Genomic DNA, 18596 nt, shown 5'->3' on the forward strand with positions numbered 1-18596 from the left:
ACTCACGGAGGGGGATAACATTATTGCTTATATAATAGTTATTTGATATATAATTTATATATCGTTATATGGGCCTGTGGAATATTTTTAAGTGCAAGAGCCGTCAGCGGCGCGCACGCATTGTTGACAAAGGACGATTGATGGATTTAATGAATTGGAGTGACGCAGATGGTTTCGCGCTGCTGTCGTCACTTGAAATTCAAATTACAGTAATCCCTTGATACATTGCGGTTCGTTTATCGCGGTTTCATTTTTTTTTCTTTTTTTTTGAAATTTTTTGAAAAGAAAAAACACATAAGTCGCTCCTGAGTATAAGTCGCCCCCCCACCCAAACTATGAAAAAAACCGCGACTTATAGTCCGAAAATTACGGTATGTCTTGTAAATTGTGGTGGGGTGTCAGCCCTTGTACCTTGGCCTTGTCTCTGAGCACTAAACATCTGGTACTTCTGGGCACTCCAGTTGGGTTGAAGTTCCGGAATATGGTAGCACAATGAAATGTTTGAGGGTTCTGTGATCACACCTCTGTCTTAGCATTTTAAAGAATGCTGCAACCCCCTGACAGACTTTTAATGATTTTGAATTTTTCAGAGTCTTCTTTTGCCCTATTTTGCCTGAGGAAAACAAGCTGCCTAATAATTATGCACACTGCGATGTAGGGTGTTGATGTCCTTAGGCCCCATCGTCCTTCATTCTATAAATACACATCACTTCATATGCTTGTATTGAGTAAGCGTTCAAGCTCATACCGCATGGAGTTGGAAAATAGGCATAAAAATGATCAAATGGTCAAAATACACACTTGCTTAATAATTGTGTACACCATGTAATACTGAGTTGATTTATTTAACTAATTTATTTGCTCTAGGACAGGCTTCAGCACACCTGCAGCCCTTGTGAGGATAAGTGGTTCAGAAAATGAATAGCTGGGTTATCAACATTAACTACACAAAGAACAGTGCTGCCCCTTGCACCCCCAAAAAAACTATGGCACAGACAAGGATCCTCTGTTGTCCACTCGTTTATGCAGGCATTGAAACAGAAAACAAAATAATCCAACAGCTAATGTACATCAAGCTCGACCAACCTTAGAGGCTTTCTCTCTGTGTATGCTGGTGCCCCCAAAAACAAACAGTTTTGATTTGGCACTGACCACTGCTGCATTACTGACACCATCTCTTAAGGGAGCCATCATCGTCCACTTGTTACTGCCAGCCTCATACCGTTCAACCTGAAAATATTAGGACACAATATACTTCACCAATTTTTCTGGGTAAAGATTAAAAATAGATAAATCAAAACTCATTAAAAATTCAAATTCATCAAGATTAATTAAATTAAAAACAGATCAAATGAAAGCCTCTGTCTTACCTGTTTTAAAGAGACAGAGGGAGAGGCAGGAAAAACAAAGGCAATGGCTGTATGACCTCCAACTACATACAGGCTGGTCTCCAGTTCAGCTGAACCATGACCAAATCTGAACATGCAAGTGACAAAAGGAAAAAACAAAGTGAGTCGTGTCTTTTGTGCCTTTGAAGATCAACTGCATAAAATAGGGGTCGGGAATCCTGGTCCCACAAGAGCCATATCCTGCCTGTTTTTCATCTCTCCCTGCTGCAACACACGGGAATAAAATGATCAGCTCATCAGCAAGCTCTGTACAAATCTGAAATTATTATGATCGTTTGAATCCGATATGTTGCAGCAGCAAGACATTGAAAACAGGCAGGATATGGCGCTCATAGGACCAGGGTTCCTAACCCCTGGCATAACATTTGAGAAATTGGTTTCTGAAGCCAAGGATGTGCTTCAATTCAACTTATCTTCTCACAGTGTGGAAACATTGGTTAAGAAATGATACGAAATATTTTCATTGTATCATTATGGCTCCCATCCCACTCTTCCATACAACACAGTATCACATCCACTGTTTGAAACAATAGTAAAGCCTCTATTTCACGAAGCAGCTAGTAACTGAGTGTTTTCAAAGGTAGCAAATGATGCGTTCACGTCAGAGTAGGTCAGGTAAACAGTAGGCAGCTCTTCGCCTTGTTGCAAGGAAATGTTGAACATGTTAAAAATGTCCTTTCAATGAGAAAAATCACCAAAACTGTTGACAAAGGTCTGGCAAACATTTTGCGATTATTTGAGGGCTTGAACGAATCCTGACAAACTCTGACGTGAACGCAACATGAGCTGTCTTTAAAAAGACTCACTCACTTCTCAGTGGGATAGGGGCTTAAGCTCTATTATTCTTAATTACATTATAACAGACCTTGCTATAAGCATGGGTGCTCCTTTCGACCATTCTTCATGAACTGTGTCATATATCCAGACGTCTTTTGAGACTCCATTTTCTGATCCTCTTCCTCCAGTCACATAAACCTTACAGCCAATGGCACATGCACTGAATTCTTTTCTCGGGCTAGGAAGGTCTGCCTTTAGTATAATCTCCTTGGCTTTGTGATCAACCTTAAGTATTAATTAGAAACACAAGTTAATTCCCAAAAATAACTAACAAAACAATAACAAGGTGGTGGTAACAGGAGTGGCGTTGGGGCAGTTTGAAACACATCTTGTGTTGACAGGATCAAACGAGGACGAAACATTCACTTATAATTATGGATCCGTTTTTTTTTTTAGTTTAAAATGATTACCTTAACTACCTTCAAAGGACGTCGAACAGCGGTGTCAAACTCGTTTTTTTCACGGGCCGCATTGTAGTCATAGCTTCTTTCGGACGCCCATTATGACTTGTCAACCCAAATAAATGTATGAGCACCTCATGTTATATACAGTAAAAGCTACAAATCAGACGAGTTAAAACTGGTCAAATATTAAAAAAAAAAAAAGATATTAAAAGTGAAGACAATTTGCAATTCTAGTAATGACACACGGATTTCAAAGTCAAAGTCAAAGTCTGCTTTATTGTCAATTTCTTCACATGCCAAGACACACAAAGAAATCGAAATTACGTTCCCACTATCCCACGGTGACAAGACATAGTACACAATATACATACAGTAAACAACACAAAAAATAAAAACAAGAAGGCACAAACAATGAATAAATAAGAGTGATGAATAAATAATAAATAAACAAATGACATAATAAATAAGAGGAGCAAAAATGGAGCAAGTGTGCATACAGCAGACAGTCAGAATATAGCGCAAAAGTACAGGACGCTACGCAGAAGGGGGGAGAGAGTTCAGGATCCTAACAGCCTGGAGTATGAAGCTGTTAGTGAGTCTGGTGGTGCGGGAGGGCAGGCTCCTGTACCTCTTCCCAGAGGGCAGAAGATCAAACAAAGAGTGAGCGGGGTGACTCACATCACTCACAATCGTGGTCGCCTTGCGGGTGAGATGGGAGGTGTAAATGTCCTTCAGGGAGGGGAGTGAAGCACCAATAATCTTACCAGCCGTGTTCACTATGCGCTGCAGGGCCTTCAAGTTGTATTCAGTGCAGCTACCACCCAAACAGCGATACAACTGGAGAGGACGCTCTCATGGTGCCACGGTAGAAATGTAGTCATGACGGCCGGAGGAGCACTTAGGTCGCCTGAGTTTCCGCAGGAGGGTACAGGCGGCGCTGAGCTTCTTCGCCAGTGATGCCGGTGTTGGTGGACCAGGAGAGATCCTCACTGATGTGCACCCCCAGGAACCTGGTGCTGCTCACTCTCTCCACCACAGCACCGTCGATGGTCAGCGGCAGGTGTTGGGTTGTGACCCTTCCGGAACAACAACAATCTCCTTGGTCTTGTTGACGTTTGATGCCACATTTGTCTTCCGCGGGCCACGGAAAATGATGTGGCGGGCTGTATCTGGCCCCGGGCCTTGAGTTTGACACCTGTTGAAGTAGAAGTACTAGTAGTTGCCAAACAGGCTATGGAAAAAAAGGAAGAATTGGAAGAAATAGAGGAAGAAGAAGCATCTTGACAACTTATGTGTGACGAAAGTTTGCTAACGCCGCTAGTATGCAGTCACAACAAAAGGATTCACTACTAACAAGGGCAAAAGACGTAATTATCGACCAGGATTCTACCATTCATCCATCCATCCATCCACCAAAATCCAACACCAAGAACAGACATGAACGAGCAACAACAGGCTAAACGATAGGTATGCTAACGTGACATAAACACAAACGAAGAGCTGAGAACGGGCCTGACGTAACATCCATCCATCCATCCATCCATCCATCCATCCATCTTCTTCCGCTTATCCGGGGTCGGGTCGCGAGGGCAGCAGCTTCAGGAGGGACTCCCAGACTTCCCTCTCCCCAGCCACTTCATCTAGCTCCTCCCGGGGGATCCCAAGGCGTTCCCAGGCCAGCCGAGAGACATAGTCTGTCCAGCGCGTCCTGGGTCGTCCCCGGGGTCTCCTACCGGTGGGAGATGCCCGGAACACCTCCCCAGGGAGGCGTCCAGGAGGCATCCTGATGAGATGCCCGAGCCACCTCATCTGGCTCCTCTCAACATGGAGGAGTAGCGACTCTACTCCGAGTCTCTCCCGGATGACCGAACTTCTCACCCTATCTCTCAGGGAGAGCCCGGACATCCTGCGGAGAAAACTCATTTCGGCCGCTTGTATCCGGGATCTCGTTCTTTCGGTCACGACCCATAGCTCGTGACCATAGGTGAGGGTAGGAGCGTAAATCGACCGGTAAATTGAGAGCTTTGCCTTTTGGCTCAGCTCTCTCTTTACCACAACGGACCGGTACAGAGTCCGCATTACTGCCGACGCTGCACCGATCCGCCTGTCGACCTCGCGCGCCATCCTCCCCTCACTCGTGAACAAGACCCCAAGATACTTAAACTCCTCTACTTGGGCAGGATCTCATCCCCGATCCGGAGAGGGCATTCCACCCTTTTCCGATCGAGGACCATGGACTCGGATTTGGAGGTGCTGACCCTCATCCCGACCGCTTCACACTCGCTGCGAGCCGCTCCAGTGAGAGCTGGAGCTCACGGCCTGAGAAGCCAACAGCACCACGTCGTCTGCAAAAAGCAGAGACGCGATGCTGAGGTCCCCAAAACCGGACACCCTCAACGCCTCGGCTGCGCCTAGAAATTCTGTCCATAAAAATTATGAACAGAATCGGTGACAAAGGGCAGCCTTGGCGGAGTCCAACCCTCACTGGGAACGAATCCGACTTACTGCCGGAAATGCGGACCAAACTCTGGCATCGGTGATACAGGGACCGAACCGCCCTTATCAGTTGGCTCGGTACCCCGTACTCCCAAAGCAGCCCGCACAGAACCTCCCGAGGGACACGGTCGAACGCCTTCTCCAAGTCCACAAAACACATGTGGACTGGTTGGGCGAACTCCCATGCACCCTCGAGGATCCTGCTGAGGGTGAAGAGCTGGTCCACTGTTCCACGGCCAGGACGAAAGCCACACTGTTCCTCCTGAATCCGAGGTTCGACCTCCCGACGGACCGTCCTCTCCAGCACCCCTGAATAGACCTTACCAGGGAGGCTGAGGAGTGTAATTCCCTTGTAATTGGAACACACCCTCCGGTCCCCCTTCTTAAAGAGGGGAACCACCACCCCAGTCTGCCAATCCAGAGGCACTGTCCCCGATGTCCACGCGATGTTGTAGAGACGTGTCAGCCATGACCGCCCCACAACATCCAGAGCCCTTAAGAAATCCGGGCGGATCTCATCCACCCCCGGGGCCTTGCCACCGAGGAGTTTTCTAACTACCTCAGTGACTTCGACCCCAGAGATTGGAGAGTCCGCCTCAGAGTCCCCAGGCCCTGCTTCCACAATGGAAGGCGTGTAGGTGGAATTGAGGAGGTCTTCTAAGTATTCTCCCCACCGACACACGACGTCCCGAGTCGAGGTCAGCAGCACGCCATCTCCACTGTAAACAGTGTTGACGTTGCACTGCTTCCCCCTCCTGAGACGCCGGATGGTGGACCAGAATTTCCTCGAAGCCGTCCGGAAGTCATTCTCCATGGCCTCGCCAAAACTCCTCCCACGCCCGGGTTTTTGCCTCAGCAACCGTCGAAGCCGCGTTCCGCTTGGCCACCCGGTACCTGTCAGCTGCCTCCGGAGTCCCGCAGGCCAAAACGGCCCGATAGGACTCCTTCTTCAGCTTGACGGCATCCCTTACCGCCGGTGTCCACCAGCGGGTTCGGGATTCCCGCCACGACAGGCACCAAGGACCTTATGGCCACATCTCCGGTCGGCCCGCCTCAACAATGGAGGCACGGAACAAGGTCCACTCGGACTCAATGTCCCCCGCCTCCCCCGGGACGTGGGAAAAAGCTCTGCCGGAGGTGGGAGTTGAAGCTCTTCCTGACAGGGGATTCTGCCAGACGTTCCCAGCAGACCCTCACAGAGCGTTTTGGTCTCCCAGGTCGGGACCGGCATCTTCCCCACCATTGGAGCCAACCCACACCAGGTGGTGATCAGTTGACAGTTCCGCCCCTCTCTTCGCCCGAGTGTCCAAACATGCGGCCAGCAATCCGATGTCACGACTACAAAGTCGATCATCGAACTGCGGCCTAGGGTGTCCTGGTGCCAAGTGCACACATGGACACCCTTATGCTTGAACATGGTGTTCATTATAGAAAATCCGTGTCGAGCACAGAAGTCCAATAATAGAACACCGCTCGGGTTCAGATAGGGGGGGGCCGTTCCTCCCAATCACGCCCTTCCAGGTCTCACTGTCATTGCCCACGTGAGCATTGAAGTCACCCAGTAGAACGATGGAGTCCCCAGAAGGAGCGCTCTCCAGCACTTCCTCCAGGGACTCCAAGAAGGGTGGGTACTCTGCGCTGCTGTTTGGTGCATAGACACAAACAACAGTCAGGACCCGTCCCCCCACCCGAAGGCGGAGGGAGGCTACCCTCTCGTTCACCGGGGTGAACCCCAATGTACAGGCGCCCAGCCGGGGGCAATAAGTATACCCACACCTGCTCGACGCCTCTCACCGTGGCAACTCCAGAGTGGAAGAGAGTTCAGCCCCTCTCGAGAGGGCTTGTACCGGAACCCAAACTGTGCGTGGAGGCAAGTCCGACTATATCTAGTCGGAACTTTTCTGCCTCGCACACCAGCTCGGGCTCCTTTCCAGCCAGAGAGGTGACATTCCATGTCCCAAGAGCCAGCTTCTGCAGCCGGGGATCAGACCGCCAAGGTCCCTGCCTTTGGCCGCCGCCCAGCTCACACTGCACCCGAACCCTTTGGCCCCTCCCACAGGTGGTGAGCCCATGGGAAGGGGGACCCACGTTTCCTTTTCGGGCTGTGCCCGGCCGGGCCCCATGGGCGAAGGCCCGGCCACCAGACGCTCGCCTTCGAGCCCCGCCTCCAGGCCTGGCTCCAGAGGGGGGCCCCGGTGACCCGCGTCTGGGCAAGGGAAAACGAGATCCATTTGTTTTTATTATCATAAGGGGCTAATGTGAGCCGTGCTTTGTCTGGCCCCTCACCTAGGACCCGTTTGCCATGGGTGACCCTACCAGGGGCATGAAGCCCCAGACAACATGGCTCCTAGGATCATAGGGGCACGCAAACTCCTCCACCACGATAAGGTGACGACTCACGGAGGGGCAGGATTCTACCTTCGGGCAAAATGCGAATCAGCATTCTACCTGAGGTAATCCATTTTAAACTACAGTACAGTCAAACCTTGGTTTTTGAACGTCCTGGTCCTCGAACAAATCGGAATTCGAACGATAATTTCTTTTGCTTCGGTTGTCGAACAAAATTCGGAGGTCGAACCTCGCGAGATGAGCCGAAAGCACCCGAGAAAACCCGACCGCGCGGCCTGGATGCCGACTGACTCCGTTCGTTATTGTATTTTCGTTACTTTGAGGATTGTATTAACCCCTAATCATGCCTCCAAAGAAAGCAAGTGGGAGCAGTAAAGCCATCCTAAAAAACACAAAGTGTCAGGGTCCGGGGTGGTGTACCTCCTTTTTCCACAGGGAGCAACCGTGAGCAGAGTGGCAGAGGGCCCAGGTGTGGCTCATCAGGCTCGTTGTCAACCGCTCGTCGCCTGAGTGTCCTACCTGTTGTGATCACCTCCACGGTTGTGCCTCTAGCTCTTCGATACCCTCTTGCTCTTGGGCGCCACGTTCTCCTGATCCTCCGATTCCCTCTACGGCTCACCGCCAAGATCCACCCCGTCTGGCTGAACTCCACACGCTCCACCGTTGCTGCTCCCGCTCCTTGCTCCTGGCTCAGATCCTCCCGCTCAGCCCCCACCGCATCTCCTCCAATAAACACTCATCATTCATTCTGGACTTCTGAGTTGGTTTCCTGCATGTGGGTCAAATCAATCGCCAAAACGATGACAGAACACTCAGGCCAATCAGACCCAGCAGAGCCACTTGCCGAACAGCAACAGCAACTCTAGTCCCACGAGTCCACTCTCCAAGCCCTCCTGGAGCAGCAGCAGCGAACCAACATTCACCAAGAACAAGTGACCAGATTACTTCAAGACACCCAGGTCAGAGAAACCCCCTTGCCGCCAGCTGGCGCCACGAGCACCTCAGTCCTGCCGCAGAGTCTGCACTTCGGCGAGGTTCGTTCCCCTCATCCTGAGAAGTTCTCCGGAGAGGGTGGTAGCCTCCTGCAATGTGTACTAGTTTTTAAATCGGTCTCCCCAGTCTTTTTCCCACAACGGAGCTAAGATCTCGTTTATTTTGGACTCCTCACGGGCAAGGCGCTAAAAGTGGGCAGAAGCCCGAATTTCTGACTGCAGGCATTTTGGCTGTTCTTACAAAGAGTTTTTAAAGGAATTTAAGCAGACCTTTTCGACCAAGACCGATCAGACCGGTGTGTATCGCCGGTTGTGGGGGCTTAGGCAAGGGAACAACCCCGTGTCAGATTTCTCTATTGAGTTCCGTACTTTAGCAGCTGCGTCCGGGTGCGGCCCTGTAGCCTTGATAACGGCTTTCTTTCAAGTCTTGGATGAGTCCTTAAAGGACGAATTGGCAGTCCTGGAAGAACCAGACACTTTGGACGACCTAATTTCCCTGGCCATTCGTTTGGACAATCGGATTAGGGAGAGGCGGAGAAGCGAAAAGAAGGTAGATCACAGCCCTTTTTAGCCAGGCCCAGTCCGCCTGGGCAGTCACCTTACCAGTCCTCTCCAGAGCCTGAGGCCATGCAGGTTGGCCGGGTTTGACTATCTCCGGAGGAACTGCAGCAGCGCCGAGTGTGGCTCCCCGGATCATTTTGTCGCCAGCTGTCCAATTCGGCCAAAAGAGAGGGTCCGACGGTCATGAGGGGAGGACCGCCGCACCATCCTCCAAGTATTAAGACTCCTCGCTCCTCCCTACCCGCCATAATTTCTGTCCACAACCATAGCTACAGCTAAACCGCGCTGGTCGACTCGGGTGTGAGAGGAAACCTGATCGACCAGGAATTCGTCTCCCGAGCCCGATCGAGACGGAACCTCTCTCAGTTCTTCTCTCTGTCTCTGCCCTGGATGGGAGGGGATTCTCCAGCATTACCCAATGCACCAAACCCTTGGAGCTGCTCATTTCTGGCAACCATCGAGAACTGATTTCATTTCATGTCTTTCCAATCAGACAGTCGACCCTTGTCCTTGGGTTCCCCTGGCTACGGAGACACAACCCCCAGATCAACTGGTCAGAGTGCCGTATCGAGTCCTGGTCCACGATGTGCTTGTCCTCTTGTCTTCAGTCTGCAGTTCCATCTCGCCCGCCCCTAGTAGCACCCGAGGAATCAGGTCCGATTGATCTTCACAAGTGCCCAGAGAATACCATGACCTAAGACAGGTTTTCAACAAGAGCAAGGCTTCATCCTTACCGCCACATCGCCCCTATGATTGCTTCTTTCCGGAGCCCCACTACCATCCAGTAGACTCTACAATATCTCACGCACCGAGAGACAAGCTATGGAGACGTACATCAATGTACCTCTGTGCGGTTCTGTCCCCAAGTTGCCGCCCGAATGCGGTTCATGTCCCCAAGTCGCCGCCCGAGTGCGGTTCATGTCCCCCAAGTCGCCGCCCGAGTGCGGTTCATGTCCCCCAAGTCGCCGCCCGAGTGCGGTTCATGTCCCCCCAAGTCGCCACCCGAGTGCAGTTCATGTCCCCCAAAGTTGCTGCCGATTGCGCGTCAGGCCCCCAGTGTGTGCCGCAATTGTGGCCCTGGGCCCCTGACCGCCGCTGCGTGCAGTTCTGTCCCCCAAGTCGCCGCCGAGTGCGGTTGTTTCCCCAGTCGCCGCCGTGCGCCGTTCAAGCTATTTCGAAAACCAGTAGGGCCATTTGGACTGGTGCTTATTCATTAAATCTCTTCTTAATCCTTAATTCGGTTATCGATTATTTTGTATTAACTATGTTGAGCATGTTTTATATGCAGCAATTAGAACTTTAAAATGTCTTTATTTCCCTATCATAGTCATTCTTTAAATCCGTTCAATTCTTTTTAAAGTGAAGACAGCTTTAATCCTTAACATCAGGAATTGTCAGATCTGGTTCGAAGTAGTTATCTTGAGCTCAGCTAGGGCGAGTGCGCTCTAGTAAATTAACGAATCCCTGAGGTTTTAACAAAGACATCTAAAAATATCCGTAACATAACAAAAGCCTCAAACAACCGAAGGGAGCCATCATTATGGCGCGGTTATTCTGACGACGTGCCTCAAATTTAAGTTACTCAGCACAAGCGTCGTTTGACTTCAGAGGGATTGGCGTCATAAAGAGATTATATTGATTCTTTTAGAATTAATTTAACTCAGGTGGTCAGAGACGGACAAGTCCCTTCACCCCGGCCTATCGAACCCTTTAATGGGAAGCCGGTCACTTTAATAAAAAGTGCAGGTTTGACACCATCCATCCATAAGGAGGTCAGGGAATACGTTCTCGCCTGTCCCATCAGCGCTCGCAATAAGTCCTCCCATAGACCCCCCCGCTGGACTTCTACAGCCTCTCGCCATACCCAAGCGTCCCTGGTCACATATTGCGTTGGATTTTGTGACGGGCCTGCCCGTATCACAGGGAATGACCACCATCCCTCGTCATCGTAGACCGCTTCTCCAAGTCTTGTCATCTTGTATCGCTCAAGAAGCTACCCTCTGCGTTCCAGACAGCTCAACTTCTCGTCAAGCACGTATTCCGTCTCCATGGCATTCCACAGGAGATCCTGTCCGATCGAGGTCCACAGTTCATTTCCCAGGTGTGGAAACAATTCTGCTCGGCCCTGGATGCGAAGGTCTCCCTGACGTCGGGCTACCATCCCCAGATCAACGGGCAAACCGAGCGCATGAACCAGGAGCTCGAGGCCGCGCTCCGATGCCTAACCTCCGATAACCCGGCTGAGTGGAACAAGTATCTTCCATGGGTGGAGTATGCACACAATTCCCTGGTCTCCACTGCCACAGGTCTCTCTCCATTCGAAGTCTCTTTAGGTTATCAACCGCCGCTGTTCCCAGCCGACGAGAAGGCGATCGCGGTCACGTCGGTTCGTCACCATATACGGCACTGCAAGAACGTTTGGTCCAACGCCGTCAAGGCCCTTCGCCGCTCCATCGAGCAGAACCGCAGGTATGCCGACCAGCGACGCACGCCTGCCCCGTTTTATTCCCCGGGTCAGAAGGTCTGGCTTTCCTCTCGGGATGTCCCCCTCAAGTCTGTGTCACGGAAACTGGCCCCCCGCTTTATCGGGCTGTATGAGATCCTGGCGGTGATTAGTCCCTCAGCGGTCCGTCTCCGTCTTCCTCCGAGCCTCTGGGTCCATCCCACCTTCCACGTCTCACAGATTAAGCCAGTCGAGTCCAGCGCGCTCCTTCCTTCGGCCAAGACCCGCCTCCTGCCCGGGATCTTGGTGGAGACCCAGTCTACCCGGTCTGACGGATCGTGGACGCCCGTCGGCGGGGCCGTGGGTGGCAGTACCTCGTCGACTGGGAGGGCTACGGTCCCGAGGACCGGTCGTGGGTGCCCCGTTCCTACAGCTGCGATCCTACCCTCATCTCGGACTACTGGTCATTGCTCACGTCTTCCTCTTCTGGGCCGCCGGGGGGTGGCCGTTGAGGGGGGGGGGGGGTCAGGGTCCGGGGTGGTGTCCCTCCTTTTTCCACAGGGAGCAACCGTGAGCAGAGTGGCAGAGGGCCCAGGTGCGGCTCATCAGGCTCGTTAGAGGAGGGCTCTTAAGGAGCGCGCTGTCAACCACTCGTCGCCTGAGTGTCCTACCTGTTGTGATCACCTCCACGGTTGTGTCTCTAGCTCCTCGATACCCTCTTGCTCATCGACGCCACGTTCTCCTGATCCTCCGATTCCCTCCATGGCTCACCGCCAAGATCCACCCCGTCTGGCTGAACTCCACACGCTCCGCCGTTGCTCCTCCCGCTCCTTGTCCTGGCTCAGCTCCGCCCGCTCAGCCTCCACCGCATCTCCTCCAATAAACACTCATCACTCATTCTGAACTTGAGTTGGTTTCCTGCATGTGGGTCAAATCAATCGCCAAAACGATAACACAAAGACGCTCTTAAAGCAATGCGACAGTGAGCGCCCGGCGCGCTGCGATTGGCGATCGGACCAAATTAAGTTCCCTGCGCACTGAGGTCCACATAAATTTTGGAAAGTACATCAGGACTTTAAAAATATTTTCTAAATCTCAGCGACGGCTCTGTCACAATAATGCGACCAGCACGGTGCAGTTGCCTCTTAAAAGGCGCGCCTTCGTTTTTTGAGAAAATTAAACGAGTTTATGTGCGCTCTATGGTTGTGAAATTACGGTAATATTATTTTACATTACATACATTAATGACTGTGTTATACATGCGCACTTGGGAGTAGCGCGATAAAAAATAGCTGTTTAATTCTTTATATTGTATTTACCGTTTTTTTCCGTGTATAATGCGCAAAATCTAACTAATTTATTGTCCTAAAATCTGGGGTGCGCATTATACATGGGTACAAATTCTTTTTAATTTTTTTTTTTTTCTTTTTTTTTAAGAAAATCATGGTACAACAAAGTTTTGGTTTCCAAGGGTGTTTTTATTCCTCTTCAACGTCTCTCCCATACAGAGCCGCCTTTTTCACATGTCCGCACGTCACTTTCCTCTCTTTTCATCTGATCGCGGTGGTGCCTTTATGGGCAGTCGGAGAAATCAATGGCAACAAAAAAAAATACATCCAGCCTAGTTAAGACCATACCAAAGACTATAAAAATGGGACCCATTGCCTCCCTGCGTGTGTGACGATCATTGGGAAAAAAAAAAAAAGAATTGGGTGCGTATTATACATGGGTACAGGCTTTTTTCCAGCATCAACATGCCATTTTTAGGGTGCGTATTATACATGGGGGGCGCATTATACATGGAAAAAAACGGTAGTTATGTTATTACTCAATGTTTTATAGAGTGCTATTTTGGGGGGAGGAGACTGGATAGCTCAATGCCATTTCAATTCATTTTAACGGGGTCAAGTGACTTGACTGTCTCTCAAGGCACCACTGTATTGGATCAGCACTTCTTTTCTGATCATTTAAACCCAAGGTTATTTAAAGTGAAAGGTCTGTTTTTTTAGTGTAACACAAGTAATTTTTCATGGCAGGATGTTCGCTTCACATTTTACCTGATATATCTTGTCACACATAAAGGTTTGGCCTCCCAATATCAGCAACGTGTGCCCTGCCTTGCGCGGTCGAGCACAGGGGCTTGTCACAACTCCATCATTTTGAAGAATTCTTTTTTTACATTGCATTGCCTCTTCTACAATTACCCTGCAAACAGGAAATCACTTAGCAATATTTATTAACAATTATCTTGATGTAATGTAAAATGTCAAATTGGAGAAAAAATAACAAGCAAATTGACACATTAAAAATGGTACCTGCTCTTCTTGTCAGCCATGACAAGTTCCTCGCACGCAACAGCCTCCAGGAGACATTCAGAGGGAAGAAGAGCCAACCGTATGCCCTGAAGCAGCTCTGGTAAATGGTGACGCCGATTATCCAAGTCATTTCGAACCCATCGGATCACAGAGTTAAACACGACCTACAAATGAAGCAAAACAGACAAACAATCACAATAACTACCGTAATAAGTACATTTTAAGCGTCGAACACTAGCTAACACAGCCATGTAAAACTTCCTGAGTCAATGCTAAGAATTTATGAAAATGACATGAGAAATAACTCTTATCAGTTCTGTTAAATAACTACATCTTTTGATGCCATACCGTAATTTTCGGACTATAAGTCGCTCCGGAGTACAAGTCGCATCAGCCATAAAATGCCCAAAAAAGTGAAAAAAAACATATATAAGTCGCTCCGGAGTATAAGTCGCATTTTGGGGGGCAATTTATTCGACAAAATCCAACACCAAGAACAGTCATGAACGACCAACAACAGGCTAAACGATAGGTATGCTAACGTGACATAAACACAAACGAAGAGCTGAGAACGGCCCTGACGTAACCTTCAGTTCTTTAGAAAAAACTATTACATAAATAACACGTTTAAAAAACCATCTGTGTCACTCTAATTCATTAAATCCATCGATCGTCCTTTGTCAACAATGTGTGCGCGCCGCTGACGGCGCTTGCACTTCAAAATATTCCACAGGCCCATATAACGATATATAAATTAGAAATCAAATAACTATTATATAAGCAATAATATTATCAAACCATCTGTGCACTCTAAATCATTAAATCCATCGATCAAATTCCTCGTCCTTTGTCAACAACGCCGCGCGTGAGCCCTGACGTCAGCCTCGTCGTTATTCCACAGATCTAGGAAATAACTATATTGTAGCCTTAACAAAGTACAAGGAAAGACGTAGGTTTGGTAAACGGCTCTTTATTTAACAAAACAAACTTCCAGGCATGTGGCGGCGTGGACTTCCAGCCACGGAAGTGGAAGAGAGATCCATAGAATAGGACCGGGCATGCGTAAAATCCATGACCGAGCCCCATCCACCGTCCCCGGACAGCCACCCGGCCGAGCGCCGGCCCTCGACTTCCATCCACGGAGGTGAAAGAGAGCTCCCTAGAGTAGGACCGGGCGTGCGTAAAAGCCATGTCCGAGCCCCATCCACCGTCCCTGGACAGCCACCCGGCCGAGCGCCGGCCCCTGACTTCAATCCACGGAGGTGAAAGAGAGCTCCTTAGAGTAGGACCGGGCGTGGGTAAAAGCCAAAATAGTTTTTCAAACCTTCTGTGTCACTCCAAATCCTTAAATCCTTCAAACTCTTCGTCCGCCGTGTCACTTAGAAACAAAGCCGCTAATGATGCCGGTAGTACGTGGGGCCCTTCGTCATCTTCGTCATCCCGTGATCAATCTTTGTCCTTTACGTAAACAACCGCCGCGCCACGCCGCGTCGCGCTGCTGACGTTACTTGAAATTCAAATTACAGTAATCCCTTGCTACATCGCGGTTCATTTATCGCGGTTTCATTTTTTTTTTGGGGGGGGAAATTTTTGAAAAAAAACATATATAAGTCGCTCCTTATTATAAGTCGCCCCCCCCACCCAAACTATGAAAAAAAACGCGATTTATAGTCCGAAAATTACGGTAGTTATTATGTTACACTGTCATTGTATGCAAGCAGCTGAACAACGATGCAGTTTGCAGCAGTTGTTAGGGTTTGCAGAATATCTTCATCGTATGATTATGTTGGAATGTAACCTGTAATAATTACCTAGCTTGTCCTGTCTTACCAAAAGTAGTAGACCAAGTGCTAAGATCTTTTCACCTGATTGACTAGCTGCAGAGGAAGCAATCAAAGTTGCTTTGTTTCCACAAAGTCGTAAAAGGCCCCCTGCTATGCTTTGATCAGCAGGGGAGCGGCTTCACCCCATCCTGTGTTCCCACAACCCCACTTTCAACCCCACTGTGTTTCTTCTCAATAAATATGTACCTGATGAGGCCTGAGTCAGACTTCATTCGACCATCGCTGTAAGCACAGCGACGAGTGAACTCTCCGCCTGCAGGTGTCTGAAACGACTAACTTGTCTCCAGTGTGGTTCTTGCAAAATAAGTTAGAGTGAACACTACCCTAACATTTTGGTGCCGAAACCCGGGACCCTCATACCCGCCATCTGGCTGACGGAGGACGACGCGCTGTACACCGTCGATGGGCCAGCGTCCATTAGGAGGACCTGGTAAAGAAAGACCTGGGAAGGAAATTCTTCGCTGGGCCAGCGTCTTAGGTCTGCCTTCGTCTGACAGAGGTGGATTGACGGGATCCGGCAGTGCAACGAACCAGGGGACAAGTAAGTTAAAGAAAAAAGCGCTGATACGGCTTTGGGTTGTCCTAGCTATGAGATACGGCTTTGGTTTGTCCGGGCTATGAGATACGGCTTTGGTTTTTCCAAACTATGAAACAGTTGGGATTCTAGTCCCAGTGGAAGGAACGGGCTACGAAAAGACAGAGTCTCTTTTTCCTAATTGAAGAAGGGCGTAGATCCTTTTTTTTGTCCGTTCTTCCAAGCTGTTTGGGAGGGTTTTACACCCATCCTGGATAGGCCTCTGGTGTTTGTGTGGTTGAGAGTGCGACTGGTAGGATAAATTGACTGCAAAGAGAATTTGGTGGAAGGTCAATTTAAACCTGCATTGAGGATCCTCAAAGAAATTAAAAATAAAATTAAAAAAAAAATTGTATAAACCTAAAATACCAAATTAAGATGGGAAATAAGACCGGTAAATCCCTAGCTCTTGAAGGAGATGAGAAGTACATGGCGAGTAAATTTCTGAATTGTATGCAATACATGCCAAAGTGGAAGAAAGAGTATGGAGTAGAAGGGAAGTTGAAAGTTGAAGTGTGGAAGATAGTGGTTGATGTTTTGGAGGAGAGTGTGAATAGGAAGTCAAAGGGACTGAAAAAGAAAAGTAAAGAGAGAGAGTTGAATTGTGCTAGAATGTGGTTGAAAGCTTCACAAGAGAAAAGAGAACAAATTCAGGAGACAAAACCTGGAAAGATAAAAATGAGAGGAAAAGAGAGAAATCTGTTTGCGAGCAGAAAATGATCCACACTAGTGCATGTTAAGTAAGAAACGACAGAACATGCTTTCAGGAATTGGAAGAATCAAACTTGTGAATTTAAGACGTTCACATTTAATAGAAATAATTGACTGGCTGTGTTATAGGATTATACAAACTTCTATATGCGAGCTGATTCTGAGAGATTGGGTTCTTCAAATTTAAAAACAAAGAAAGACTTCTGATTGATTTGCCAGCAGTTTTTTTGTGTGTTGAGTTTTTTTTTTGGATTGGTGGATTGTTCTATCAGGAACCTTGAGATGAAAACGGTATGTGAATGTTGTGTGGTGAGCTTGGATGAATTGGGACCGATGTGATAGAAAGTCTCCTTCTTGGAGACTGTGTGTGAGATGCGAATGAGCATTGATGACTGATTGCCTGAATGAAGGGAATATACAGGTTGAATGGTTGACGTTGTTGGACATACTATCGAAAATTAGTAGAGCGACTTTGAAGAAAGAGTGATTTTGAGTACGTTAAATGCTAAGGAAGAAATAAATACATAAAGGAAATAAAAAGGTTGCTTTTGGATTGCTAATTAACTAGGAAAATAAAAAATAAAAAATAAAATAAAAAACTGGAGAACCAGTAACACATGCAGAAGATGTGTGAACTGGGAAACTTAGAAGCGTTTTGGAAAGAAGGTCAAATTAAATGATGATAGAGTCATATGTGGTAAAGAACACATCCTCCCAAAAAGTTTGTCAAGGTGTGAGACATGGGCGTCGCCATGCCTCAGAAGGAGGGAGAATGTTGTATAGAGAGTGGGAGATAAAAAATAAAAAAAATTAAAAACAAAATTATATATATACAACACTTTACTACATATAGATTCTCTAATACATATGGCGTTGTACCATTGAGTTAGATTTTTTTTTCTCTCAAACTTTTGCTGTAAACAATTGGAAGATGATTGAAAAGTGACTGAAGAAGCCATGAGGAAGTGGTGTAGCTGTTTGGAAGGGCACGCGCTTATGCGTTTCCCTGGCTAATCAACATTATTTAACTGATAAGGGGATGGGCAAAGGAACCATCTGCTACAGGACTTAAGGTCCGTTCCTCCAGTAACCAAGATCAGAGAATCTCCTTTAACACAGGGGGCAATAAATGGGATAGCCTCTGTCATAAATGGTCTTTGGTCAGGAGGAGTCGTTCGGAAGTGCTCAAACACTTCTCGCAAACACTCTTATTTGCCCAATTCAGAAGGGCAATAAAATTAACTGGTGAATGATAAAATATATGCAAGAAGCAGACGAAGAACAGTCCCTGGCAGATTACATGATTAGAACGCTCAGACTGACAGAGGTGTCAATGCAAATTTACTGCCGCCTGATCTTTCATCCTCACAGGTCGACAACCCCGTCATACCAGGAGACTGGGTCTACATCAAAGTCATCAAAAGAAAGAGCTGGGCCAGCCCACGGTGGGAGGGACCATTCCAAGTCCTGCTGACTACCCCCACCGCAGTAAGGAGGACCATTCCAAGTCCTGCTGACTACCCCCACCGCAGTAAAGATCGCTGAACGGCCCAGCTGGATTCACCTCAGCCACTGCAAGTTGCAGAGAGTGCTGGACCCCTAATTCGGAGTAGTGGGGAAGACTAACTTCAAAGGAGTCCTATCGTTTAGGGTGGGACGTC

At 48.4% G+C, this 18596-nt stretch overlaps 1 protein-coding gene across 2 annotated transcripts in view; it reads right to left on the bottom strand.

Annotated features, from left to right (window-relative positions):
- LOC119124023 (kelch-like protein 25) overlaps positions 1 to 18596 on the bottom strand; it is a 51994-nt gene that overhangs the window by 15250 nt on the left and 18148 nt on the right. For both annotated transcript variants that reach the window (XM_037253606.1, XM_037253605.1), the window contains exons 5-9: positions 13807 to 13970; positions 13549 to 13696; positions 2275 to 2471; positions 1371 to 1476; positions 1087 to 1230 (exon numbers count right to left, since the gene is read on the bottom strand). In XM_037253606.1, coding sequence (XP_037109501.1) covers positions 1087 to 1230; positions 1371 to 1476; positions 2275 to 2471; positions 13549 to 13696; positions 13807 to 13970 — 759 coding nt within the window. The remainder of the gene's footprint in view (positions 1 to 1086; positions 1231 to 1370; positions 1477 to 2274; positions 2472 to 13548; positions 13697 to 13806; positions 13971 to 18596) is intronic.

This window comes from Syngnathus acus, chromosome 6, assembly GCF_901709675.1.
Source record: "Syngnathus acus chromosome 6, fSynAcu1.2, whole genome shotgun sequence".
In the NCBI taxonomy this organism is placed as follows: Eukaryota; Metazoa; Chordata; class Actinopteri; order Syngnathiformes; family Syngnathidae; genus Syngnathus; species Syngnathus acus.